Below are 27368 nucleotides of genomic sequence, written 5' to 3' on the forward strand. Positions count from 1 at the left end.
GCCTTTGGAACCCAGGAAAAAGTCATCCTGCCCTTGGCCCCCCTTCCTTCCTCACCCACCCTCTGGTGGCTGGGCTAAGAATAGATGATGATGAGTGTGGTTGTAGCCCCAACTCTTGCATGTGTGTTTCCCATGGCTGGTCCCCAGGTCAGCCACATTTGATGAGTGAGGGGAGGCAGACAGGCAGCTGCTGCTTTATCTGGCCTGGGTGAGCTGGGAGCCAAGCGGCCTGGCAGACAAGTCCCTGTTGTTTGTGGGTAACCATGACCATGGATTCTGACATTTTGTTCCCAGCCTCTGTGCTAATTGGAGGGCCTCTGTGCTAATTGGAGGCAACGAGTGAATCATTGGCTCTGGGAGGGATTTAAAAACTCACTTGGTGTCCTCAGCTCTATTTTACAGCTGGGGAAACTGAGGCCTGGAGACGTGTGGTAACAGGTTGAGTCAGAGTCAGGATTTGAACCGGGCTTCTAGTTTGAGCTCAGGCTCTGTTCTGAGATCATTGCTGCCATGTAGGAAAGAGCCAGGGTGTAGAAAAAAACATGGGCTTTGGGGCTGGCCAAACCTTGATTTATTCTGGGCTTGCTGGTAGTGTGACCCTGGGCAAGTTATGGAACTTTTCTGAGCCTCACATTCTCTATAAAATGGGGCAAATGAGACCTTCTTCCCAGGGTAACCATGAGTGTTCTATGTGTCCACTTTCCCAGGCCCTGGATCACAGATTAAGATCACAGGTACCAGGTTTGAATCCCAGCTCCACCACTTATGACCTCTACTTTGGGCATGATACTTCTGTACCTCAGTTTTCTTATCTGTAAAATGGGGATAATAACAGTACCTACCTCACTGAGTTGTTTAAGCATTAAGGAGTTATTCCATTTGAAACTTGGTAAGTGAAGTTGTTATCTGTAGCTTTTATCAACTTTTCTTACTTCCCCTCCCTGGAGAATCTAGAGACCCGAGTCATGACCTTGTCTCCTCTCTGCCATGTCCCCTGTCTTCACCTCCACTTTCGTCTTCTGGCAGGTATTTTGTCAAACTGGCCTGGGCCTGGACCTTCTGTCTCCTCCTGCCTTTCATTGCCCTCACCAACTACCACCTGACAGGCAAGGCTGGCCTGGTCCTGCGGCGGCTGAGTACCCTGCTTGTGGGCACGGCCATCTGGTATGTCTGCACAGCCCTCTTCTCCAACATCGAACACTACACGGGCAGCTGCTACCAGTCGCCCGCCCTGGAGGGGGTCAGAAAGGAGCACCAGAGTAAGCAGCAGTGCCACGGGGAGGGAGGCTTTTGGCATGGCTTTGACATCTCGGGCCACTCCTTCCTGCTGACCTTCTGCGCCCTTATGATTGTGGAGGAGATGGCCGTGCTGCATGAGGTGAAGACGGACCGCAGCCACTGCCTCCACACTGCCATCACCAGCCTGGTGGTGGCCCTGGGCTTCCTGACCTTCATCTGGGTGTGCATGTTTCTGTGCACAGCCGTTTACTTCCACAACTTGTCCCAGAAGGTGTTTGGCACCCTGTTTGGTTTGCTGAGCTGGTATGGGACCTATGGGTTTTGGTATCTGAAAGCCTTTTCCCCAGGACTTCCTCCCCAGAGCTCTAGTTTGAATTTGAAGCAAGACAGTTACAAGGAATAAAAGAGAAACAAAAGGGGTGATGGCGGGACAACAGCTAATGTATTTTTTCATGATTCTTCTTAGTTATTTGACTACATTATTGATCCTGCTTCAGAGAGGAAGCTTACCAGGAAGGTTTGGTGAGTGGTGGTGGAGTCTGGGGAGTGAGTTTAATCCCCACACTTCTTGTCACAAGGACCACCATTCCCAGGCGGGCACTTTTTGTCCCTGGCAAGACTTGACCTTAATCTGGAAGGTCCCTTATGTCCCTGGAGGGCAGAGCTAAGGCTCAGTGAAAGGACAGATTCAGGAGAGCCGCTATTGTGCGTTGGAAGGGGAGGCGGGGCCTCAGGACTCTTCTCCGCTGCCATCTTTGTCTCCCTGATCCTGGGTGTCCTGTATTGTAATGGCTGTTGACGCTGTGGTTTAACAGTATTGCCCTCTGGTCAGTTTTGCATAAGCATTTACTTCCAGCAGGGTTCTTTATAGAACAACCAACCGCCTGAGAGATGCTGTCTGGTGGTGATATTTCTTTATCCACAGAATGTTATCTGTTGCCACTGACTTGTGATTACCTACCAAAACAGTGACCCTGGAGTGCCTCTCTGGCTGAGTGTTGGACGATATTTATGTAACGAACATTGCTGGTTTTCTGTGTGTGTTGTCTATTATGTATTGGTTTTTGGAGCAATAAGGTTACCTTTTTTTCCTACAATTTTGAGCAAATGCTTTATTGTTTTTAATAACAACTGTGGCATTTGTTCTTTGTTGACAAAACCCCTGAGAATAACTCACAACTTCAATGCTGCACTTTGGCACGTGTGTAGATAGCTTGGAGGGTTTTGTTTTTTGTTTTTTAAGAATACTAATTTACTTTTTATAATCCAGACTCTTGGCTTATGGTATTAAATTCCACCTCACTTCAGGGGCTGTTTTCTCTATTAAGAATAAAATCCGACAGCAGACATTTTCATGACAACTGGATGAATTTTAAGCTGAGTCAGAGTAACTTTGCAAAATGCATTCTTGCACTGAAACTTTCCTGACCACACATCAGTGGTTAATCTGAATAGCATGCTGAGAAGTACATTGATCAGTCTGCTCTGGCCTAAGGAATTTTTATATTTTGAACAAGATTATGATAAATTGGAGGTGAAGGAACGTGCCTTCCATTGCCTCTGATGGCAGGAAGCCAACCTGTTTGCAAAAATGTCCCTATTAAATATTGGAGTGACTTTGGCCCCACCCTCCTACTTGTACCAACACCAAACCAAACCTGGGCCTATTCAGCTGGCCTTGAAATCGATCTTTTCTCTCCCCTTTGCACACTTCCTGATGTCCAGCCTTGTCCTTCTGTGGCCTGTCACCTCTACCCACAAAGGTGCGGTTGCAGCTCTGTGATAGGACACCCCCCCCCGCCTGCCCCCACAGACTGTGTCCTTAGGCCTTTTGTACCCAGCCCCTGCACTTTGGATAATCATCCTGGAAGCTTCCCTGATGTTCCTCCTGTCCCCCCAAGTTAAGCCTGATAATAGCATTAACTGACAAGCACTACACTTGACTGCCTTAACTCAAGCTTAGATTGTTAAGAGCTTGAGGCCTGGAAAATCTTCAGGGTAAATTGTCTTTCATATAAAGATGTATTTAAAATACATAGTTGGTATCCCATCAGGCTGCATGTTAATTCGTATCCATCCCAATGTGAGTTGTGATACATTGTACCCAGACGCGGCAGAAACACTGGCACTGAGATTCCAGAGATGTCACCAGGGTGCTTTGAGAGCCTTGGCAAGATGGCACGGGCCCCGTGAGAGATTTTTTTGCCCTCTGGAGTTTCCGTCTGTGAACGGGGAGTGGAAGAGGGGGTGGCGTAGGTGGCAGGGGCTAGTTGAAGGGGTTGGGGTCTCTCCTGAGTTTCATGTTCAGCACCAAAAGGCAACAGGCACGAGGTAACTCTGCACGTCCATGTGTCACCCTTAAATCTCCAGTCATTTCTCGCAGATCGGATCCAGGCTCAGCATTAAGTTAACTCTGTGGAACGTGTCCGTGACTGACCCTTGTGTGTCGAGTGGTCTCCCGCCACTTCCTGTTCATTCTTAGCACCCTTGCCTTTCTCTTGGGGACACGCTCCGTATCCCCATGCGAGACAGCCTGGCGTAGCTGAGAGTGTGGGCTTAGGCAAATCCAAGATGTGGGTTCCAGTGTTGGTACCACTGCTGAGAGTTGTCTGACCACGGGCAAGCTTCGTGTCCACACGTGGACAATGAAGGAGATGACACTGTTAGGATTAAGGGCAGTGATGTATGTAAAACACTAGCACCTGTGTTCAGCAGACGATAATCCCCCATCTCCCTTTTCCCCACCAGGCCTTTAGAACTTCGTGGCTCCTTAGGGAAGGCAGGGAGACGAGCATGTGCTTTCGAGTACCATTTGGGGTCTGGGTCTCCCATTGAAATAGTCTCGTATCATCTGGAAAGTGTCTGTTGTCCCCAGGTGCTGAACAAGAGGCTTTTAAAGGCTCTGTGATCCCAGAACCCCGCCACGCTGGTTTTGCCTCTCGTGCTGAGGTTCATTCACTGACGCCTCATTTTTCCATGTGCATCTGTCATCGTCTGAGTAGCAGATTGTATTTAGAGAATGGCTCTTGCCACTGTTATGCACACACAGATCGTGTGTGTAAACAAGCAAATTAAGTAAACTGGAGATAATGAAATCCCACATTCCATGTCTCGTGTGTTCTTTTCTAGAACCCTTAAGAAAGCCCAGAACCAGGAAGGCTCAGCCTACTTGAGGACAGTGGTGTAGTTCTTACCTGAGCTCTCGCTATATAGAGTGTTTCATGACCGTACTTAATCTTTTTATTTCCTCCTAAATCCTATAAACTGAGTTTGGTTTATGTTCAGTCACATATTTCCTAGCTTCATTGACTCCTTCCCTCGTGCCATATCCATGTCTGCGAGTCCTGAGGTCTGGATCAACCAGATTTGGGAGTTTTCCTGGCAGAAGGAGAAGAGCTGAGCCTCATGGAAGTCCCGCTGGAGAGCAGTTACAAAGTTCACTCCCATGAGGTCTGTTGGGAAAGTGCCCCATGCCCTGTGCCCTGGAGGCCTAGACACATGTGAGGGCTTTCTGTGCCTTTTCGTGCCCACTCATTTGTCAGCCTGACCTGCTTGGCACCGCCAGGCAGTGTCTGTCGAAAACTCCACGGCTCCAGGATTAGAAGCTCCTCATGCTGCAGAACTTCCCTGTGCACGTTCCTTCAGCGGCACCAAACTTCCCGAGTTCGTACTGTGAGCCAGCAGCTGATGGGGTAGGATAAACTCCCTCCCTGCTGGCATTTGTGGTCCGAAGTCCATGCCCTCGGAACTTCGGGTGTGTGCTGGGGTTGCGGAGGAGAACGTGATCCATCTGTGCGTTCAAGGAATTTTCAGTCTTGTGGAGGAGACGCAGAAGGAGCCAGAAAGCACCATCAAGTGTTCCGAGTGCTGGGGCAAGGTCAGGGCATGGGGCCATAGCGCGGGCACAACCGGCTGCCCTGGGGAGGGAGGGGATATTTTCACAGAACAGAACCAGTTAGGCGGAGAAGGGAATCCCAGGAAGTGACAATAGGATGCACAGAGGCACAAAGATATGCTATGGTGATTTTTATCCGACATCCCTTCTCAAGAAACCTACCATTCCCCCCATTTTCAAGAGCAACAGAGCATAAGAAAGGTCGACTTAAAGAAGGACCCGGCGGAGGTGATGGATGGCCCCGCTGTGATGTGAAGAGCTCTCAGCTAGGAGTCAGGCTGCCTGGCTCTGAGCCAGACTCTGCCACTACTCGTGCTGCTTTTCTGTGTGACTTTGGATTTGTCACTCGCCCTCTCTGGCTCTCAATTTCCTTATCTGATAAACAATCGGAGCAGACAGAGTCATCTCACCAACTCTTCTGGTCTATTCTGTTTCTCTGTTCTGCCTGGTGAAGCTTCCTAAGCGGGTTATGACTCCTATTTTAGGAAACAACATGAAAAGAAACTCCTACTCAGAGCTGAGGTGGCCGCTGGTTTTCTAGTGAGTGACGGAGGAGCCTACCTCTGGGGGCTCTTTATCACCCCCCAGACCTTTACTCTGCATGAGCAGCCTAGGGCAGCCCAGACCTGATGGCAGGTGTTCCCTGCACTTACCGGACGTTGGGAGCTGAGCCTCGTTCCCAGGGCGATGAGCTGCACTCAAGCCGTTTTGGCGGCTATCAGGGAGGAGGGAGGTCCTGTTGAGAGAAATCCTGTGCGTTGCAGTCACCTTCAGAACTTGTCCCAGAAACCCCCTCGCACAGTCTCTGACGGGTTTTGAAAGTTGTGCACCCACAGCGCAGGAAGCAGGTACTCCCGTGGCTGGGGAGACAGGAGACGGTAAATTGGTACCCATGTTTAGAAGGTAACCTGGTAGTGTCCAGACTTAGCGTGTGCAGACCCGGCAATCTCAGTCTAGGGCCACGGGCTGTGGAAGTGCTTGTGGAAGTGGGCAAACAGAAGTCGAAAGACTTTCTTGCAGCTCCTTATAATCGTGAAAAGTCAAGATTTGTGTAACTGATGCCCATCAGTAAACGGACTATGGTAACTGTACCGGGAGCGTAATGCGCTCACTAGAGAGAATCCGTGCTGTTGTACTCAGCGCGGGATCTGGGGGCAGGCAGCCTTGGGTCCCTGCCGACCAGGACTTACAACTGTGTGCCCTCAATCACATCCATCTGTCTGAGCCCCTGTTCCTGAAGCGGAGGGTTGGGATGCCACGGCCTCACCTCCTTCAACATTCAAGGTTCCCGAACTGCGGGAGCGCCGAGGGAAGCACAGTGTTCGTCCAGAGAGACGTGGGGCCTGCAGGGGTTCGTCTAGCTGGGTGCAAGCAAGGAAGGGAGCGACTCCAAACTGTGCTGAACCCCTAAAGCAGGGTGTGCCCCTGACCCACCCTGACCTGCCCAGCTTGGGCAGAGGCGGTCTGCGGAAAGCGCTGAGCAGAGCGAAGGAGGAAGGAGGTTAACATGGACTCCAGCCAGACTGCCTGGGTTCCAATCCTGGCTCTGCCACACACACACACTGGCTTTGTGACCTTGAACAAGTTCCTTCACCTCTGGCCTCAATTTCCTCATCTGTAAAATGGGGATAATAGAAGTACCCACCTCATAGGGTTATTGTGAGGATGAAATGAATTGATGCTTGCAAAGTGCTTGGAACAGGACCTAGTGTGTGGGAAGTATGGTCAAATGTCTTCAGTGTACAGAATCTCTCATGTGCCATCGTCACCATGACTTACTTTACAATCAGGAGAAAGAAACCCCATACACGTCAGTGTTTTAATTTTGATCAGCTCAGAAGTAATTAAAATGTACAGTTAATGAATGTAGAAGGCCATGTGCCGGTGACCTAGTGTGGGAAGGGAGCCTCTGAGAGTCTGCAGTCTGCTTTCAGGGTTGGTGGAGGGGGGGTGGTTTGAGGGAAAGCAAGAGAGGTGTTCTCCAAGAGAGCCGAAAGGAAAGGCCATCTGTTTGTGGGGTTTGAGGGGCAAGGTAAAGTAGGTCTCCCTGTTTGAGGTGCCGTCCACACACAGGCAAGTTAAAGTCTGGCTGACCTGGCAGCTTGTTTTTGAGAACTGGGCTGGATGCCTTATCATGGAGCCCTGCCACTCCGCTGGTCTTCTCTGCCAGGGTGTGGCTGCCTGGGTACGTGTGCCTGAGATGTCTGAGCGCCTAGGAGATAAACAGGTGGAGAAGCCTGGGAGCCACCCCTGATTAGCACCTTCGTTTCTGGAGCAAAGTTGTTTGGGCCCTGCCCAAACAGGCTGCTGTCGTCCATTGCCCACGGCCCCCTCCTTTCATCCCTTTCTGACTTCTGCTTGCATTTCCTGAGCATTTTGTGTCTGCCAGGTACCCCCATGCTCCTGGGGACTAATGCGGGGGCCAATGGGTGACTCTCATCCGGAGTTATTAGAAGCTTTGGATTGGAGCAAGCAGACTACATTCAAATCCTGCTTGTCCACGCCTCGGCTGTGTGATCTTAGGCAAGTCACTTAGCCCCTCTGGGCTTGTTACTCATTTATGAGATGGGGATAATACTTTTTTTTTTCTACCTCTCTAGTCTTTGGTGTAATGAAATCATGGATGGGAAGATATTTTGTAAGTTTTAAGATGTCAGGCACCTTTGAGGGCTGCTCATTACTGAAGAGATTCCCCTTTGCCTAGTAAATGTCTCTCTCAGAAGCCTGGGCACTGTAACTCCCACATTTCCCCAGCAACCCTGAAATGACTCAGTGTCATCAATGTACTCCTGAAAATGCAACATTGAATACAATGAATAACAGCTAGGATTTGTTCTGAATTTTTTAATCTGGCGCCTGACATTTTTATTATATGATCTCAACCGTAATTCCCAACGACTAGGCCCTAGACAAAACGGGAAGGTCTTTGGCTTCTAACAAATGCCTTTGGCTTCTGATCCCAACTCTGCCACTGTATTCATCAGTGATTGCTGTAATAATGCTTGGTGACAGACCTCCCCCAACATGATGGCTTCTGACCACAGATGCTCACAGGTCACTGCCACTCACTGACGTGGACCGGCCCAAACCTGTAAGCTCTGCTCCAGGCCACATGCTGGGCTCATATCTGTTCTACTTTCATTCTGGGGCCCAGACAAAAAGGCCAGCAATTACCTGGGATGTGCTCTTCTTGTGACGATCACCAGGCACGAAGGCTAAGACAAACTGAACAGCACATTAAAGCCTCTGCTTGCGTCCCGTCCTTCCACTAACATTCCACTGGCCCAAGGTGGTCACAGGGGCAAGCTCAGCACCCACGGGCCAGGGAGCAAACTCTGCCCACAGTGGGAAGGCAAGGCTGTGGATATATCATCCTGTGAGGGAATCCAGTAACCCAATCTACCCCTTGTACCTTGGGTACTTAACTCTCTGAGCCTCTGTTTCTTTATCAGTGAAACATGAAAATCAGTGTTTTGCAGAGTTAGGAATAATTTCTGTGAATTTCCTAGGGCATGGTTAGTGTTCACTAGATGGCAGATATCAGTATTACCAGCTCCATTTTAGAGATGGGAAAACTGAGGCCTTTAGCCAGTGTGGACCCAGGTTGTGAGGGGAGGATCAAACAGGTCTTCGGGAATATGTTGGAGTGACCTGGACAAGTGATTCTGTGGCTTTGGTAGTGAAGAGTCGGTGAGCCACGGAGAATGTAAAATTACTGTCCTCCCCACCACAGACCTTTCGTGAGAGTGGGAACTTTGGGGAGCCCCATTCCCATAGCCCAGGGGGTGGTGGTGACCAAACTCTGATAGCCCCCCATCCACTTCATCCCTACATCCCTCCGCGGAGCCTCATAGACGGCTCAGCAACTGATGGATTGTGAGCAAATGTTTGTGCGTTGCCCCTTCTCAGCTCCCACCCTAGGTTCTCTCCGTGACATTCCAAGAGACAGAATGCGACCAGGGAAAGGACTCTCGGCTCTGGCTCACTCATGGTGGGATCCTGACCAAACCAGACACCAGTCTATCTAGGGCCTCAGTTTCCCCATATGTGGAACAGGTGGCTGGAGGTTCATGGCGTCTTCCAGCCTGGACTCTGTGATTTTCTCCGGCTGTCTGCCTGTGCCTCTTCTCATTCAGTTATCCTTTGTGTTAGAGGCTGCTAGCTGTCCACCCACATCTGTTCTCTCCTTCCTTAGCAATAGGCTGGCCAAGCAGACGACATTTCCCAGCCCCTTTGCAGCTGGGCAAGGCCCGGCCATTAAATTCGTACCCATGGAATGTGAGTGGTCGTGATGTGACCTCCCAAGTGTAGGTCTTAAACCACTGGAAATGTGCTCTTCCGTCCTCTCTTTCCCTTCCGATCAGATGAAACCTGGGCATCACAGGCCCCTGCGGATGAGGACAGTGCCCCGGAGGAAGGTGGGGCAACAGCATGCGGTGATTCTGGGTCCCTGAACGAAGGTGAGAAACAGCTTCCGGGCCAGTCTCTACCACTCACTCACCTCGTGAATGGGAGAACACTGAATGTCCACTCTCCTAAGTCCCCGATGTTTCTCCCTCTTGTTAAAAACTGTTTGGTATGCACCATAGCAATTCTGCATTCCCTGCCTGCTATACTCCTTCTCCTTCTTCATTCCCACTTCTCCAGGCCCGACTTCCTTGCTCTCCAGGAGGGTGCCCTGGGAGAGCTCGAGTGTGTTAGGCGCTTGGTGGAGACACAGCTCGGCTGGGCATCAGTCTCTGTGCAGGTTCTGGGCAGTTGCCAGCTCCTCTAACAGCCGAAGACCCTCCCTGCCTCCAAACGGAGCCTGGGGCTTCTCTGTCTGCCGTGGGCAGTCACCAGACAGACCTCTACCTCCTCCTGCTGGTCGGTCACCCTCTTCTCCCGTCCCCAATAACCCAGGCTAAGCCTCCACTTAGCACTTGGGCCGAAGTTATGTGTTAAGCCCATCCCAACATTTTATCTCCCCATTTAGGTAGAAGGGCCATTTGGGTAGTTGAGGGGAAGGCTCCCAGAACTTGCCACCACCCCCACACACTAGACTAGTTTCCACACTGGACAGGGGATGGCTCCTGGAGAAGGTTTTATTGTGAACTCAATCAGGTGGTAACTCGAACTGCTGCTGTTCCAGATGTGGTTTCTTTACTAAAGCAAATGAACAGTGTCTGGCACTTTGAATTCAACCTCTGGTCTGGAAACTGTGGTTCTCCGTATCATTTAGTAAGGACCAAAGCCATTTGCTGTTACTTGGCACGGCAACAGTTTCTTAATGTGGGGCTGTGTCAGCTTTTTGTCCTCTGTCGTAATCTGATCTGTAGAGACCTTTGGTCTGTATCACAGGACACCGATGCACTACAGTGATGACATCGGGCTGTGCCCAGTGAGCAGGAGAGAGCAAGTGTACCAGATGCCTTAGTAAGACCCACGCATGCCAGAGGGTGGGATCTCAACGGCAGGAACACTCAGGGGCCCGTCACCATGGTGAGATTTGTCGGGACCTAGGGGGTAGGAAATGTCCGGCTATCCCCTCCAAGTGAAAGACAAGTGGCTACACCTACCGCTAAGACCAAAGCACTGCGGGTGCTGGCCCCCTTTGGCTTTGAGAGGCAATGTACGCCCATCTGTGTGCCGCTCCAGACCATTCGCTGACGGTCCGTGAGACTGCTGGGTTTGCAGGGATCCCCAAGCAGATGCAGGCTGCAGTGCAAGGTGCTCGGCCCGTCGAGCCTTGTGTCTCAGCAGATCCAGTGGTGTGTAAATCGTCTGTGATGTAGACGTGGTGCGTGGAGCCTCCAGCCAGCCCTCATAGGAAAATCTCGGGCACACCCGGGCACTCGCAACAAATCCGTGTCCTCTTCTGCAAATAACAATCCTCCTTCTGAAAACTAGTTTCTGGTCTGCTACTGGGCCCTGGTCGAGACCGAACACCTGACCATGAGACACCCAATGACGAGGCGGCCTGAGCTCCCCATCGCGAACCGGACGTCATCTGAGCCATCAAGCCACGAAGCTAGGTATGTCCAGCAGTGTTCTATCAAGCGGAAAAGAAACAGCTCAGACTATGTCAGCTGTTCCTGCCACATTGCCGCCTCTTCCTCACCCGACACCTAAGGCCTTGTGACGAACTCCCTACGATCAAATGACGGAAGAAGAAAGACGTCAGTCCTTGCACCAACTGGAAGTGGATGGTCGCAGCACTACGGGAATGGCCTCAAAGACACGGGAGAAGGAAAGTGCTCTTGGCGAGCAGGACTTCAAGCAGTACCTGTGGTCGTCCGCTGTATCGAGATGGAGACAGAAGTCCAGAAATACGGGTCTACACATATGCATGGGATGGGTGGTTTGGCTGGGTGACCGAGAACAAGAACGGAAGATTGGTAATGAGGAGCTCTGTGAGGGAAAGGCTGTGGCTGGACCTGTAACAAGGGGCGCAGAGAGAGGATATTTGTGTTCTATGCGGATATCCCCGCTGGAAACACTCGCTGTAGAGGAGACTCTCAGCAGGTAGATGGACATGCCTTGTTCTGTAGGTGTAAGCCATCCCTTCCCCCAGCCACCCTAGTGCTTGCTCAGTGCGCTGAAATACAAAATGGCCTTGGTAATGGAGCTAGAGGTTCTAGGTGGACACAACAACATGGGCTTCCTCTCGGCAAGACTGAGGTAGCTAGTACCAGCATGGAGTGCCCAGCTGGCACAGAATTCCCGATATGGCACCGTTCCCGTAGGAACTAGCCACTTTGTGGCAGATGGAGTACACTGACCCCTTCCACCATGGAGGGGGCAGCAATTTGTATATTCCATATATGGATTTGCCTTCTTGGACCACCATGCCCATGGACACCTTAGTTCCAGTCTTGGTGTGCCATACAGCGTTGCTTCTGACCAAGGAGTTGATATTACAGCAAAAGAATGCAGCAGTGTAACTATACCTGTGGAATTTCTGGTCTTACCATGTGCTCCATTATCTAGAAGCAGCTAGGCTTATAGAACATTGAAATGGCCTATTAAAGACTCCATGACAGCACCAGCCAGGAGATGCTGCAATGCTGGGGTGATGTCCTACAGGATGCAATATACAGTTTGTACAAACCACAGTGCTGTTTCTCCTACACCCAGAAAACATAGATCCAGCAGTGCTGAGGTGAAATGGGAACTAGCTCTCACTATTGCACCTAATAACCCATTCACTAAAATGTTACTTCCCATCCCTGAATCTTTGGACTTCTATGGTTTGGAGATTATAGTTCCCAAGGAAGGAATGCTTCTGTTGGAGAATACATCAGTGGTTCAGCTGAATTAGCAGAAGCTGAGATTGCCATTTGGCCACTTTGATCTCCTCAGACCATTGAAACTACAGGCAAAATGTTTCGTGTACAGACTATGGTGGTTGGTCCCAATCACCGAGGGTAAATGGGCTTGCTACTGCAATGGTGGCATGGAACACTCTGTACAGGAAGTAGAGGATTCTCCGGGGTGCCCCATCATATTGCCACCACCGATAGTAAAAGATTAATGGAAGACCACAGCAGCCCCAGGACCACCAAAGTCTGAAGCCCTTCCCCAGGTAAAATACCCCAACCATGAGGTGCTGGTTGAAGACAAAGAGAATTTAGAACAGCCAGTGGGTAAAAGAGGAATTATCAGTATCAACAATGGCCAAGTTACAGAAATGAGGACTCCGGCAGCTGTGTGGATTTCCTTCCTTGCTTGTTATGTGTGTGTATACATTGTGCATAAGGACCACCGTGACGGCTGAACTGACGTCTTCATCTGTAGGTCACAGCATGCTGAGGAGTGCCGGTGACCTCTGGAAGTAGAGGAACGAGAAGAGAATCCAGCATCATCCAGAGTGATGTTCTGATGAGGCTTTGTGAGTCTCATTTTGGAGAGGGGGTGAGAGCAGGAGACCAGTCAACCCCACCGGGATGAAGCATGACGTTTTTGTTCTTGAGTGGAGTTTAATTATGAGCGGAGAGTCTGCGTGCATGTTTGAGTAGCCTAAGGGGGGAACAGCGCTAGATGGTGACTCTGCTCTCATGTTCCACGCTTGCTCTGTCTGGGCCCTGGCTATTTTTTTCTTTTCATCTTGATGAACAAAAAAATGGGCAAATTAGTATGCATTTTTGCAAAACCAATAAACTATGCTTTATGTTCTATAAGTTATATCCCTGGTTTAATGTTCTTTAGACATCTTAGCCCATTTTTCCCTCTGGGGGACTGTGGGGCAGGTGCCCTGGGTGTACCCTGGGGACCACTGCCAGGTTAACGTGAGCAGATGGTTGTGAACATGCTTTATAAGCTGGGAAGCCCTGTGTCCAAATGAGGTGGATTTGGGCCAAGGTCAGAGCATTGCAAAGTCCATCTGGAAGCCATCCCCACAACCAGCAACCTGAGCCTGGACTCAACCCTTGCTTGCTCTTACAAAGCACTGAGTTTGAACCTGGTGTCTCTGCATCTCCGGCCCCAGACTCCGGAAACGAGAGATGGATGGACAACACGGGTTTAGAAATGAAAAGCAACTGCTCCTCCCGGATGCTTTATTGGGGGCTTTCAGTGGTTTCTACGCATGAGCGGCAGTGACACCCAGACCCTCTCCCAACATGCAAAAGGCACAGGAAAGTGAGACACGACCAGGGAGGGCAGCAGGGATGCAGGGATCTCCCCTCCTCCACGTGGCATGATGGGGCACAGGGGGAGCCCCACGAGTGATGGGGAAGGGGGGCATTAAAGGAGGTGGCTTTGGCATAGGCAGACAAAGACTAGCCAATCCACCTCCAGACCCACCCCTGCACTCAGGCCAGGACTGACCTTCTGAGAGAAGGTCAACATGGCTGTCGCTGAAAGCCACCTCCCATGGTGGGAAATGTCAACCCCAGGTAGGAAGAGGATGATGGATGGATGCTGCCTCCAGGGGCTTCTGGTAAAGTGTCAAAGCAAACACACTGGCCAAATCAGGAGGGGAATGAGAGGGTGTGCTCATGGGGTCGGTCCCAGGCGTGACCTGGTGGTTGGCTGCCACTGCGTTGGCTGGAGCCAGTGCTGTCTCAGTCCATGTGCAGGAGAAGAGTGGAGCCCCTTCGGTCTTCAGGCGCCTCCCTGGGGTCTGCGGTCTCCAGCCCCACCCGGAGGCACCACTTAGAAGAGCCAGTGTTGATGTTGGCTTTGTCCTGTGGAAGAGTTCCCTGGGCATGAGGGAAGGGGAGGCGAGGGGTCAGGCCCTCCGAGCCCCCAGCACCTCCCGGAATCTGGGCCCTGGTGGATGAAACAACCTGGGACTCACCTCAGATCCTAACCAGTCCCCACAGTTCCATCTTGACACCTCGAATCAAAAGAAGAGGCATTCGTGTTTTCTCTCTCTCGTGTTCTCTCTCTCCCTCTCTCTCTCTCTCACACTCACTCTTTCTCTCCTTTAGTAGAGCCGTGGCCTCAACACACGGCATTGGCAACGTCTACTTCTAAACTATGGAATGTTTTCACATTGACGGTAGAATTACTCCAGACGGGGCGGGGAGTGGCTGTTCAAGTGTTCATGAGACAGTGCGTAACTGAGAGCTTGCTGGGAGTCACACAGTACAGACACACCGACAGGCACCAAGCCCGGGCCTGGCTCTAGATGTATTTTTTCTTGAGGTACCAGTAGGCAAAGTAGCCCATCCCACCCAGGGAGCCCATGAGGAAGGACGCCCCAAAGAAAGATGGGGGTTTCCGCTTGACCAGCCGGAACGCGTTGGGGATGACGGCCGACAGCAGGGTGGTGTGGATGTCGCCAAGGACTTTCCGGAAGGCCAAGCGCTTCTGGACCCTCTCGAAGAAAGACTGCAGGTTGGGCCGGCTGCCGTCTTCCCAGTACTTCTTGGACAGTCCCAGGAACTTGAGGCGGTGCAGGGTGGCTCCCAGGAGGACGTCGGCGAGGGTGAAGGCACAGCCGCAGAGCCACAGCTCACACTTCTGCCCTGGAGTGGAAGGGAGAGGAGACGGGGGTAGAGGGGCTCACTGGTCCGCCGCTGATGCCTCTGGCCTCCACCCCCTGCCCACCACAGCGCCACTGGGCCACGCGCTCCCTACAGCTTCGATCACTTTGGCTCAATGCTTATACTACCTAAGTATTTTTTCTTTAAATCAACTGACTTTTAAGTGCAAATACATGTGTCTAAACTCTAGACCCCTACGTCCAACTGCCCGTTTGACAGGCTCCACTGGATATCCACCATGCCCTTCACACTCGGTATATCCAAAACTGAATTCCTGATCGTCACCCCCAAACCCCACTACACTCGTCCCCAGGTCAGCGACCGTGTGCCCACCCATTCAGTTGCTCCGGCCAAAGCCCCATGCCACGTCGAGTCCTCTTCCTTTCATTCCCCACGTATAGTGTGTCAGCAATTCCCAACAGCTTCTCTTCCAAATGCATCCAGGGTGTGAGGTTACCTCTGCTGTTGCCAGTCCTGTCCAAACAACCATCCTGTCCGACCTGAATTATAAGAATGTCCCCTTGATAGATCGCCCTGCCTCTGCCCTTGACATCCTCAAGTCTGTTCTGAACACAGCAGCTGGAGGGACTGGAAATAGTCATGGCTTGCCTTGGGGTGGGGGCCGGTGAGCAGGGAGTGATTCATGAGAAGTCAAGATTAGAGAAGTAGTTGGAGATAAACTAGGGTAAAGCTTAGAACCCCCCGCAAAGGAGTTTGGACATGAACATGGTCAGTGGGGGAGAACTGCAGGGTTTTGAGCCAAGACGTAATGTAGGAGACCAAAGGAGCTCCATGTCCACCTCTGGGCCTTTGCCCCTGCCAGGCCTCATGCCTGAAATGCTCTTCCCTCTGCCTCCACTTCCTGTGAGGTCTGCTGTCCCGGGAAGCTGCTTCTGCATCTTTGAGCAGGTGTTCCGTTCAACTCAGAAATATCCGGAATCTGAGGCCCTCCACCATCAAAGCCTGAGCCCCTCTATCCCTCTCACTCATGGCTTCTTGTTCATTCATTTATTCATTCACCCAACATGTTTATCTACTGGTATGTGCTTGGCACGAAGCCCTGAGATGACATGATGCGTGACAAGACACAGGGTCCTGAGAGGCTTGTGCTTCCACAGGACGAGGAGGTAAAGTGTAACGAAGGCTCTAATCCAAAGTCTGTTCTTGGTACGTAACCTTCAAGATGCCTGCTGGATATCCACGGGGCGATAGATGATGAATCAGCAGTTAGAGGTACACACAGCTAGTTCAAGTGTGCATCTTCAGCATGGAGCTGGAAGGACATCAGCAAGGGAGTGAGTAGACAGATCTGAGAACAGGACCAGGGACTGAGCTCTGGGGCTCTGAGATTCGGATGTTGGGCAGCAAGGAGAAACCAGCAGAAGGGCATGAGAAGGAGCACCTGCGAGGTGAGAGGAACCAGGAGAGAGTGTTTTCCTGGAAGCCAAGATAAGAAAGTGTTCCAAGGAGAAGGGAGGTGTTCGAATGCCGCAGAGAGGTCAAGTAGGAGGCGGAGAATTGTGGTGGCATTTGGTGACTGGTGACCTTGACAAGAGCAGTTGGAGCCAATGCTGACACTGAAAGCCTGGTTGGAGGGAGGCCTGGTTGGAGAGAAAGGGAGGAGAGGAACTGGAGACTGTGAGCAAGGATCCCACTGTCAAGGAGTTTCGCTGTGATGGGAAGGACACGCCAATAATGTGAGGCAGGTCAAGAGTGTCTTTGCAAGTGGGGAGGGAAAACCCAGCACTTTGACGGCGATGATGTAGCAGAGGGGGCAATGACGCTGCAGAGGACAGTGGGGGGAGTTACCAAGACGGGTGCTTGAGCGGATGGCTGTCCAGTGCACCAGGGGAGGGGTTGCGCGTTCAAGGACAGCTCACTGTCGGTGGTTCGAGGGAGTGCGTGCAGCTGTATCTCACCAGATCTAAGTTGCCGCGGAGTGGAAGGCAGCCACCCCGGGGGGCACAAGCGGTGCCAATTCGACTTTGACTGTGAGATGCATTCCAGTTTCAGAGATGTTAGGATGTGATGGGACAAAGCTGTCTCTTAGAGCTGATAAAATGGGGTGTGTAGAGTACGAGCACTGATGCTGGCGGGGGCGGCGCTGTGGGGTCAGAGGGCTTCGGTTTCCTGGGTGAGTGAGGGGAGAGCTGGGGGCAGCGGGTGGAAGGTTGAGGAGGAAGAAGATGGTATTAAGCAGTCACCTGGAGAGGGGATGGCAGGGGGAGGCCAAGGGCAGGCGGAGAGCCAGCTAAGGCTCGTGGTCGTGAATTCAAAGTGAGACCAGCCGGCACGCGTGTTTCTCCAGCCACGCTTGGGCCCACAGGCACTGACGAGGTGGTGAGTCAGGTGGAACCATTGAGGTTTTGCAGAGTACGCTATAAAGCCAGAGCAGGGCAAGGACGCCGACAGCGCAGGCAACGGAGTGCTCTTACTAGTGGACAACGGGCGTTACTGCCACGTCCGGAGCAGGGTGCGATTGGGATGGGGGTGAGGGGCAGCGAAGGGAGGCAGGATCAGGGGCCTGCAGTCCCCAGCGACAGGCTGGAGGAGACAGGCAGATTTGAGAACAGGACCAAGGACTGAGCCCTGGGGCACGCCAAGGTCTAGATAACGGACAAGGAGAACCCGGCAAAGCTGTGGGGGAAGGATCTGTCTGTGAAGTGGGAGGTGCGCCAGAGCGGGCGGTGTCACCCCCCAGTCCTCACAGCAACCCTATTGGTAGGTGCTATTACTATCCCCACTCTGCACATAAGGACACTGAGGCACAGAGAGGTTAAGTAACTTAGCCAAAGCCACACAGCGAGGACGTGGCAGAGCAGAATCTGGACGTGAACCCAGGCCGTGTAGTTCCAGAGTCTGTGCTTGTAACCGCTACAGAGCACTGCATCTTTCCCCACGCAGACGAGCACACGCACAGGCATGTATCTCCACACACACTCGGGCCCCTTTCCACAGGTGCCTTCTCGTCGGGTCTGTGTGCAGATCTGTGTGGCCGCACCGCACGTGGCGTGTCTGTTCGCCCCTGGGTGTGCCTGCCCAAGTCCATGTTTATGCACACGGCTATCTGCCACATGGCCACCTGCGTGCGTGCGGTGCGGAACCCCCAGATGTGTCAGTGAAGTGTATGCCCACGTCATTGGGCTGCCTGCCTGCAGACGGATGTTCCCAAGCATGTCTGCGCGTGGCGTCGTCTAAGTGTGTCCACGCCTGGGTTTCTGTCTGTGGGCAGATGCTGAGAGCCACGACCACCCCGTACGTGGACACGGGTTGCTTCCTGGCAGGACACCCTTCCGTTTGCGCCTCTCCTCCAGCTGTGCGCACCCTTCGAAAAGCCCCCAGCCCTGGACAAACCCTATCTTGGGCCTTCCCAGGGTCTGCCAGCTCAGAGCGCTGACCAGTGAGGCTTCGAATTCATTACACAAAGCCCAAGGGGGCACCTGGGCACGCCTGGGCCTCTGCGAGTTCTGGAGCAGGCTGGCTTCCCCACGACCTGCAGACACAGCCCTCCAGCTTTCACCTCTCCTCACACCCGGGCCCTCGTCCTCGCTCCAACCGGGACGCCACCGCGTGCATTCAGAACACAGGAGCCTTCAGCCAGGAAAGCCTTCACTCGACCGTGAACCCTAAGCCAGGCACGCGCACCCTGCCTCCGGCCACCCCCCCCCACTCAAGGCCAGGCCCCCTGCGGTTCTCTGCATCGGCTGAGGCCACGCATCTCCCCTTCACCTTCCAGATCCGCTCTCCTCCCTTCTCCACGTTGCTCTGCGCCCCAGGAGGACGACTGGATGGATACCCCAGTGGGGCTCCCAACCCTCGGGCTCCAGTCAGGTCAAGTTGTTGGGGAGCAGAGGCAGGAGGTGGGAGGGCGGGCGAGAGTGAGATGGGAGTCCTGCTTCCCTCAGCGTCCTCTCCGCGGGTCCACAGACGGAAGGCATAGCTCCTGACCTCCTGTCAGGCGGTCTCCCTCTCCACACAGCCTCTTTGTCCAACATCCTGCAACTGCTCCCACCCCTCAAGGCCTCAGGCCCGGGGCACCCCATTCACTATTTGTGAACAGTCCCTGGATGAAGTCCTCCTCAACTTACCCCATTTGAAGGTGCCCTGTTTCCCACGGGGCCCCAGCCTGGAGCATGCCCCTGGCGTCCTCTCCTGGACTTGGTGTCATCCGTCCTACAGCACTGACTTCTCCTTCCCACTGGGTCTTTCTACCGACCTGAAAACACGCTCTCGGATCTCCTCTCTTCACCCCACATCCTTCCTCAGGCACCATCCCATCTCTCTACTCCCTCCCATAGCCAAACATCTCAAAAGGGGTGCCTACACCTGCCGTCTTCATCCCTCACCTCCTCACCTGCATTCAGTCTTCAGCCACCCACGCCCGCATTCCCACGAATTGCCCTTGGCAAGGTCACCAGCAAAATCCAGGGGACGCTTTCCTACCCTCGCTTCACTCAGACTCCCAGCAGCAGCGTGTGACATCGTGCTCTCTTTAAAACACAACCCTCTCTGGGTCCCATTGACACAGGGTCCTCCTGCCTCACTGGTGACTCTGTCAGCTTTGCTGGCTCCTCTGCCTCTACCCCTCCCCCGGCATGGGGGGGGCCTCAGGGCAGGGGTGGCAGTTTTAAAATGCACTCACGAGCCACTCTGTACTTCTCTGTTGGAGCCCAATCTCCCTCCCCTTGAACGTGGACTGTATTTTGTCACTTGCTTCTAGTGAAGAGAATGTGGCAGAAGTGACAGTGACTTCCAACAGTAGGTTGTAAAAGGCACTGTGGCCACCTCTCCCCCTCTCTCTGCGCTCACCGGTTCTGGGGAAAGCCGGCAGCCGTGCTGTGAGGACACGCAAGTGGCCCCATTGAGAAGCGCAGGTAGTGAGGAACTGGGGCCTCCCGCCAACGGCCAGCAGGGAATGGAGACCTCTAGTTACGAACCCTGTGAACGAGCCATCTTGGCTGTGGCTTCTCCAGCTCAAACGACTGCAGCCCCAGCCAACAGCATGAGTGCAACCTGCATCGTACAGCCCTAAATTAGAACCACCCAGCCACCCTGCTCCAAAAGTCATGAGCCACAGAAAATGTGATGTAATAAATGTGGTTTTTGTTGCTGCTTCAGCCCCTAATTCATGGGCAATTTGCTGTGCAGCAAAAGGACACATCAGCCCTGACTCTGTTTTGTTTCCCTCCACTCTCTCCCTAGATGAATCACCCAGATCTATGGCTTTAAATACCACATATGTGCTGGAGACTCGCAGATCTCTCTCCAAATTCTGACCTCTCCTTCACAAGGCAAACTAGAATACCTAATGGCTTGTGTGACACCCCCTCTCGGGTGTCTGAAAGGCCTCTTGAACACACTGTGTTCCAAATCATACACTCGGCCCCCTTGTCCGTATCACGAAATGGCACTCGGTAGCTCAGACCGAAACCCAGGAGTCATCTTGGATTCCATTCCCTTACTCTCCCCTCCTCATACGGCCACTCAACAAGTTCCAATCCATTCTGTCTCCAAAATGCCTCTCGAGTCCATCCACGCCTCCCCATCGCCCCTGCCACCTCCTCGGTCCAAGCCAACATCGTCCCTCCTGGGCTGCTGGGACAGCCTCCACTCTGTCTCCCTTGAAATCCATTCTCACAGCATCCAGAGTGCTCTTAAAATCAGAACGTCTCACCCTGGGTGGCCTGTGAAAATGCCGCCAGTTCCTCCCATTCCTGTATGCGCGTGGCTTTGCTACCTCTGCCAACAGGAGGTGAATCTCACTTTTCACCCCTTTAGTCCAGACTTGCTTTAGCTAATGGGACTCTAGTAAATTCCACAGAAATAGAGGCCTGAGAAGTGTTTGCATGCTGACTCTTTGCTCCCTTGCTGCTCTCAGAAACCCTGCAACCACCACCATATGAATGTGCGTGGGTTAGCCTGCTGGGTGATGAGCAACCTGTGGCCCAGTGGCCCGGCTGACAGAGAGCCAGCCACTAGACATGCCAGGGAGGTCACTGACTGCCAGCTCGCTGCAAATACATGAGTGATGCCACCACCAGCATGTGGGACAGAGATAGGCATCCCAGATGGGCCCAGTCCAAACTGCCAAACCACAAATCATGACCAAATAAAAGGTTCTTTTAAGTGACTCAGATTTAGAGTTTATTTGTTACTCAGCAAAAGCTAACTGATACAATCCCCTTCTCAAAACCCTCCAAAGATTTCCCATATGATGGACTGTACATAGTACAAAATCTAAATTCTAAATATAGACTAAATTTTAAATATAAATAAAATATAAATATGGGTCTATTCTAAATTCTAAATACAGGTCCATGATCTTGTATCTCTCTGGCTCTGTCCAACCTCACTTATGCCACTCTTCCCATTACTCACCACATAGTAGCCAGTTACTGGAGAGCTCCCAGCTATCCCCTCACCACGGCGTCCCCTCAGTCTAGGACACACCAGTCCTGGTTCTTCACTAGGCTGGCCCTTCCATATCCATCAGGTCTCATTTGAAATGCCACCTCTTCAGAGAACCTTTATCATATTTGCCTGGCTCTTTTTACTGTCAATCTTAATACTTATCACTGTTTATAATTCTGTTTTTACTGATGGGATTATTTGACTAATGTCTTTCTTCTCCGCAAGACTATAAACTACACGAGAGCAAGAACAATGTCTTGTTTTTACTTACAGTTTTATCCTCAGGACCTGGCACACAATCGGTATCCAAGAAATATTTCAATAAATGAATGAGGAAAAATGGTAATAGTAATTATTTTTGAAACTGCTATTTCTAGAACATTCTACCTTTAGCCAGGTACTGTGGAGAGCGGTAACACCCATTATCTTTATGAACCCTCACAACTTTCCTGTAAGTTAGATTCTGTTATTATCCACATTCTGTAGATGAGCACACACGAGTGAAGTGAATTCTAGAAGGTCACAGAACTAGGAGGTAGCTGATCAAGAATCCACATCGGTGTCATCCGGCTCCATGCTAGGGTTCTCAACTGTGACATTATAACACTTCCCAACCCAGTCCCTGCCTCACAAGGGAACAAGTGGAGGGCATAAGCATCACCCCCAGGAAGTTTGGGGCTGCCCCAGTGGATGAATGAGACCAAGTGGGCCCAGCCACCTCCGCAGACCTGTGCTGCTTCCCCCAGCCATGGAGGGACACAAGGACTGCCCAACATCTCCATCTGGAACAACCCCAGTCATCTTGCCATGGGGCAGTACAATGCTGCCTCCTCTTGGAAGAGCTCAGGACCAAAACAGAGACTGAGGTCTGGAGGCTCCCAACCTAGGGATCGCATGAGGAATGAACATCTACAGCTGTTCTCCAGGACTGTCCACTCTGCCCTCCCTCTAGGTCACACTCTGTGTCTCCCTTGATAGATCAGCAGCTAATACTTGTGGACATTTCCATACCGTGTGCCAGGCCATGTGCTTATTCCCTTACACGCACTTTCTCACTGGGCCTCACAACAGCCCTGTGAAGTAGGCTTTCATTTTATCACCCTTAACAGAACAGAAGAAGTGGCAGAGCTAGCGCTTAAAAACTCAAGACTCTGGGAGCCACGGTTTGAATCTGGGCTCTACCATTTCTGTCTGTGTGACCTTGGGAAGGTTACTGAACCTCTCTGTGCCTTAGTTTCCTCATCTGTTAAAAAGGATTACTCATATTACTTACCTCCTAGAGTTGCTAGGGGCATTAAATGAGTTGAACTACGTGAAACACTTAGCACAGTGCCTGGCCCCCAGGAAGTGTTGTTAAAGTTACGTTGTATGGGGGCGCCTGGGTGGCACAGCGGTTAAGCGTCTGCCTTCGGCTCAGGGCGTGATCCCAGCGTTATGGGATCGAGCCCCACATCGGGCTCCTCTGCTATGAGCCTGCTTCTTCCTCTCCCGCTCCCCCTGCTTGTGTTCCCTCTCTCGCTGGCTGTCTCTACATCTGTCAAATAAATAAATAAAATCTTAAAAAAAAAAAAGATACGTTGTATGGGCTGAATTGTGGCCTTCCAAAATTCATATGTTGAAGCCCGAATCCCCAGTATATCAGAATGTAACTCTATTTGGAGAGAGGCCCTTTAAAGGCAGAAGTAAGTTAAAATGAGGCCATCAGGGTTGGCCCTAACCAATCTGACTGGTGTCCTTATAAGGAGAGGACACTGTGCCACACAGACACCAGGGCCGTGCACTCGGAGCAAAGCCTGCGTGAAGACACAACAAGAATGTGGCCTCTGTAAGCCCAAGAGAGGTCATCCGAAGAACCACACCTTGACCTTAGACTCCAGACTCCAGAACTGAGAAAATAAATCTCTGTGGCTTAAGACATCTAGTCTGCGGTATTTTGTTAGGGCAGCTGAGCAAATTAATCCGTAAATATGTAAGATGTGCCTGGTAATGAAGGTCAACCAATGGGAGAATGGCAGAGCTGGGCCTCTGACCCCAGAGGCAGTCATGGAAACACCACACCTTCTGGCCTCTGAGCACTCTTCTACGACGGCTCCCCCAAGCACATTCTCTGACAGAAAGGAGAAAGTTCCTGCTTGAGGTGCGTACTATTTTTATTACTAAGCCTTGCCATGCTTTTTTCTACAGAGGAGTTAGGGTCTGGCCTTAGAACTCCTGACAGTGTCCTATTCGGGACTTTAGGTATCTATGAGCACCTTATGCTTGCCTCAGTTGTGAGATGCTGGAAGAGCACTGCACCTGTCAGGAAGGAACCTGTTCTTGCCCTAACCATGCCATTTATGAGCTGCACAAAATTGAGCAAGTCCCTGTATCTCTTTGAGCCTCAATTTTCTCAAATAGAGAATGTGCAAGGCTTTGGCTGTCATATGTTTAAACTAGCATGTTCCAGGCAATGGGCAGAATGCTTTTACTTTTTATGAGTCCAACAAGATGGTATTAAGTTATAGTAGTACCATCCCATTCTACAGATGAAGAAACTGAGGCTCCAGTAGGGAAAGCAGCTTATCCAAGTCACACGGTAGAGACAGCAAAGCCGGAACTCTAACTCAAACCCCTGTCTGACTCTAAAGCCATCTTTTTTTTTTTTTAAGATTTTATTTTAAGTAATCTCTATACCCCAGTGTGGGGCTTGAACTCACAACCCCAAGATCAAGAGTTGCATGGTCTACCAACTGAGCCAACTGGGGGCTCCTAAACCCATCTTTTCGAACACTGTGCTCCACGGCTTCCCCATACAGATGGTGTGTGCATGTGTGAGGCTGTGATATAGCAGTGCCTGTCACGTAGGCTCTATAAATTAGCATAACTGAGGAGACAAGACTAACTGGCCGCCTAAAACAGAGCAAGATGAGAAGGTCCAGAATCAAACTCAAAGAGGGGCAGTGGCAAAGACAGCACGTAAAAGGAAAAAGGAGCAGAGTGGTGTGGAGAGGGTACTCCCAGGCAGAAGAACTGCAGGAGCAAAGGTGTGGAGATGGGAACGAAGCTGGCACGCTCAGGGTCCAGAGAGCCACTCCAGGACAGAAAGAGTCAAGGTCAGAAAGAGCCATAACACATCCTTCAGCAGGGGAAAGGTGAGAGGGTCGTGGTCATCACCTCCATCACCATCATCATCTTCACCAACCTCTATTAAACATCTACTGTGTGCTAAGCGCTGACCTAATACCTACATGTATTATTTCATGCAATGTCTCAACACCTTTCTGGGGTAGGTCTTATTCTTATCCCTATTTCACAGATGAGAAACAGGTCCAGGGAGGTGAAGTACCTGACCCATGGTCACTTAACTAGTAAGTGGTCAAGCTAGGACTTACACCTAAGTCTGTCTGCCTCCATGGCGCATGACCCTAACCACCTGGGAGGTCCTCTAAGATCTTTGGGATAAAGGGGCTGGGAGTGGGCAGGAGCGGGTAGACTGGATGGGCTCCAGCACCCACCTACCCCAGAGCTGGCACCCACCCTCGTTCTCCAGCTTCCTCTTCTCCAGCTCCGCCTCGATCTGGTCCAGCACCATGGCCAGCTCCCCAAGGATCTTCTTCAGGTAGCTCACATCATCGTGCTCCAAGATCTTGGCCTGGGGACAGGACAGGCAGGAGCCAGAGGAGTTGAGCTGGCTTCCATTGAAGCCTGGATAACCAGGGCTGGAAGGAGCTTGACCCAAACCCCCTTCGGCAAACCCAGCCTCCAAATATTCCTCTCAGCATAGAGGGTGACCCACTGTTACAGAAAAAGCACCCTCATCTGGTGCTCACAGCACCCCGGTGAGCTTGGCTGTCCTGGCCAGACCTGGCACTTTCATACACCAGCTGCTGTGAGGATCGGTTGATAGCAGCTCATTGCTGCCCCTTCTCCAGAGTTACTCTCAGCCAACAAGGGCTGCCTGGAAATACCTGGGAGGGTATCTCCCACCCCTCACGTCCCGGCCAGGTAATCTGTAGCCAATGACTGACTGACACAGGGGTATAAAAGGCTTGCCCTTGTCTCCATGTGGATTGACTTTGTGGTGACACTTACGCTGCAGAGCTCCCTGTGGGATCAGGTGAAACTTGGCCCCTTCTTCCTTCCTATCCCTCCCACCCTTACTGGGTTCTCCTCAGAACACTCCCTCAATGCCACTCTTACCCAAGAACCTCTGTCCAATGCTTTGCTTTTAGGGACAGAACCTAAGATGTGAGGACACCAAGGCTCCAGTGGGACAGTGGCTTGTTCAAGGTCAAAGAGCCAGTAAGTGACAGGATTGGAAAACCAAGCCGTGTTGTTTTCCTTTTATGCCATCAGCTGATCCTCTATTTAGAACGAGTTTCTCCCATTTGTTCTGTTCCAAGGGAAAGATGGTGGGGAAGGAAACTGGACAGGCCTGGAAGCACTCACCATGAGCTTCTTCTGCTTGGAAAGGTAGGGCTCAGAGAGCTGGGGCTCCTCTTCATGGTCCAGTTTCATGAGGTCTGTGGTGGCATTGGCTAAATGTCCTGGGGAGAGAATAAGGAAGGCCCCATCTTTCTGACACCCAGGGCCACTCCCACCCCTTCTTCCAGAAGTTTACGGGTAGGTCCCACTCAGACATTGATCTGGGAAGTAATAATATCAACAGCCAACACCTAGTAGGCCCGACAGCCTGCAGCGTAGGGACGGATGACATGTCATCCTGCCCGAGGCTCAGGCGAGTGGAAGACACAGACACATAAAGAAATTGCTGTGATATAGCATGATCAATCTGTAATGAAGAGCGAACAGAACACTGTGGGACACAGAGGGCCACCTGCCTGGGCCACAGAGCATCAAGAAGCCTCACTGAGGAGGAGACTACTCAGAGATGAGGAGATGTTGGCCAGAAATGGAGAGGTTATAAACCTGGAGAAACTCATACTTCAGTGCATTTCTCCCCCCACCCTTTCCTGTGGTAAGGAAATGGGTTCAGAGAGGCTAAATAATAGCCACACTAGTAAAGGATAAGCAGGGCTCAAGCTTGGGTCCACTTGATTCTTAGTCTAGTGCTCACTCACTGTAGCCCACAAGGAAAAACTTACTTAATGCCAAGAAAACCCATAAGAAACTTTTGCTGTCTTGAAACTTCCCGTTCTGGTGAGACAATTTTCCCGAAGATTTAGGAACATGCTAAGCCTATACTTCCTGAGAAAACTGGCCTTTTAAAGATGTTAAAAAGGGAAGGGTGATGGAACAGAGGGTCAGTGATAGAACTCAAGGCAATGAGAGAGAAGTGTCCTATAGTCTAACTTTGAGAGTCTAACTGTAAATTGTGGGAGTTGTAAGAGGAGGTGAAAATATCATTCAGGATAGGATCCTGGGGTCTGTCCATGACTGGGATGGGATTTCTCCAGAATTCTTGGCCAGTAAGTCTGGGATGTGGTGGGTCATGTGGACAGTGGTGCCTCAATCCTGCCCTGCCCTTTCCCTTGTGTCCTAACTCCACTTAGAGATCCCTTAGGCTCCTTGAACTCATCCTGGCCCACTAACCTCATCATCTTCCCTGCTCCACCTGCTCCTTGCCTGCATTCTCCCCTAACTGCAGCACCCCTCCCCCACACTGAGGCAAGCCAGATGCCTGGGGTGGGGGTGGGTGTCCTCAATTCCTCATTCACCTCCTCCCTGCACCAAATCAGTCCCAGGTCCTGCTGATTCCTCCTTCTTATTCTTTCTCATACTTAGCTTCTCCCTTTCAATCATCTGCCTCCCTTAGTTCAGACCCCTTCATTGATCTCTCTTTGGATGATTCTGACCCAGCCCAAGGCACTGGCACTGTTTCCTCTCCGTGCCCTTCTCCCCACTCACACCAA

The 27368-nt window shown here is 51.6% G+C and overlaps 2 protein-coding genes across 10 annotated transcripts in view; one reads left to right on the forward strand and one right to left on the reverse strand.

Moving 5' to 3' along the window:
* Window positions 1-4339, forward strand: part of FITM2 (fat storage inducing transmembrane protein 2) — a 67052-nt gene extending 62713 nt beyond the window's left edge. For all 3 annotated transcript variants that reach the window (XM_045804682.2, XM_045804683.2, XM_045804684.2), the window contains one exon: window positions 1027-4339. In XM_045804682.2, the coding sequence (XP_045660638.1) occupies window positions 1027-1642 (616 nt within the window). In that variant the 3' untranslated portion in view covers window positions 1643-4339. The remainder of the gene's footprint in view (window positions 1-1026) is intronic.
* A 9304-nt stretch (window positions 4340-13643) lies between these two features.
* GDAP1L1 (ganglioside induced differentiation associated protein 1 like 1) overlaps window positions 13644-27368 on the reverse strand; it is a 47074-nt gene continuing 33349 nt past the window's right edge. For 6 of the 7 annotated variants that reach the window (XM_087853564.1, XM_087853562.1, XM_087853563.1 and 3 more), the window contains 3 exons: window positions 25945-26042; window positions 25033-25147; window positions 13644-15087 (listed from right to left, as the gene is read on the reverse strand). In XM_087853564.1, coding sequence (XP_087709690.1) covers window positions 14744-15087; window positions 25033-25147; window positions 25945-26042 — 557 coding nt within the window. In that variant the 3' untranslated portion in view covers window positions 13644-14743. The remainder of the gene's footprint in view (window positions 15088-25032; window positions 25148-25944; window positions 26043-27368) is intronic. The other variant, XM_045804668.2, reaches the window with a different exon arrangement.

The sequence above is a fragment of the Ursus americanus genome, chromosome 22, assembly GCF_024610735.1.
Source record: "Ursus americanus isolate L20-20 chromosome 22, mUrsAme1.1.p, whole genome shotgun sequence".
Taxonomy (NCBI): Eukaryota; Metazoa; Chordata; class Mammalia; order Carnivora; family Ursidae; genus Ursus; species Ursus americanus.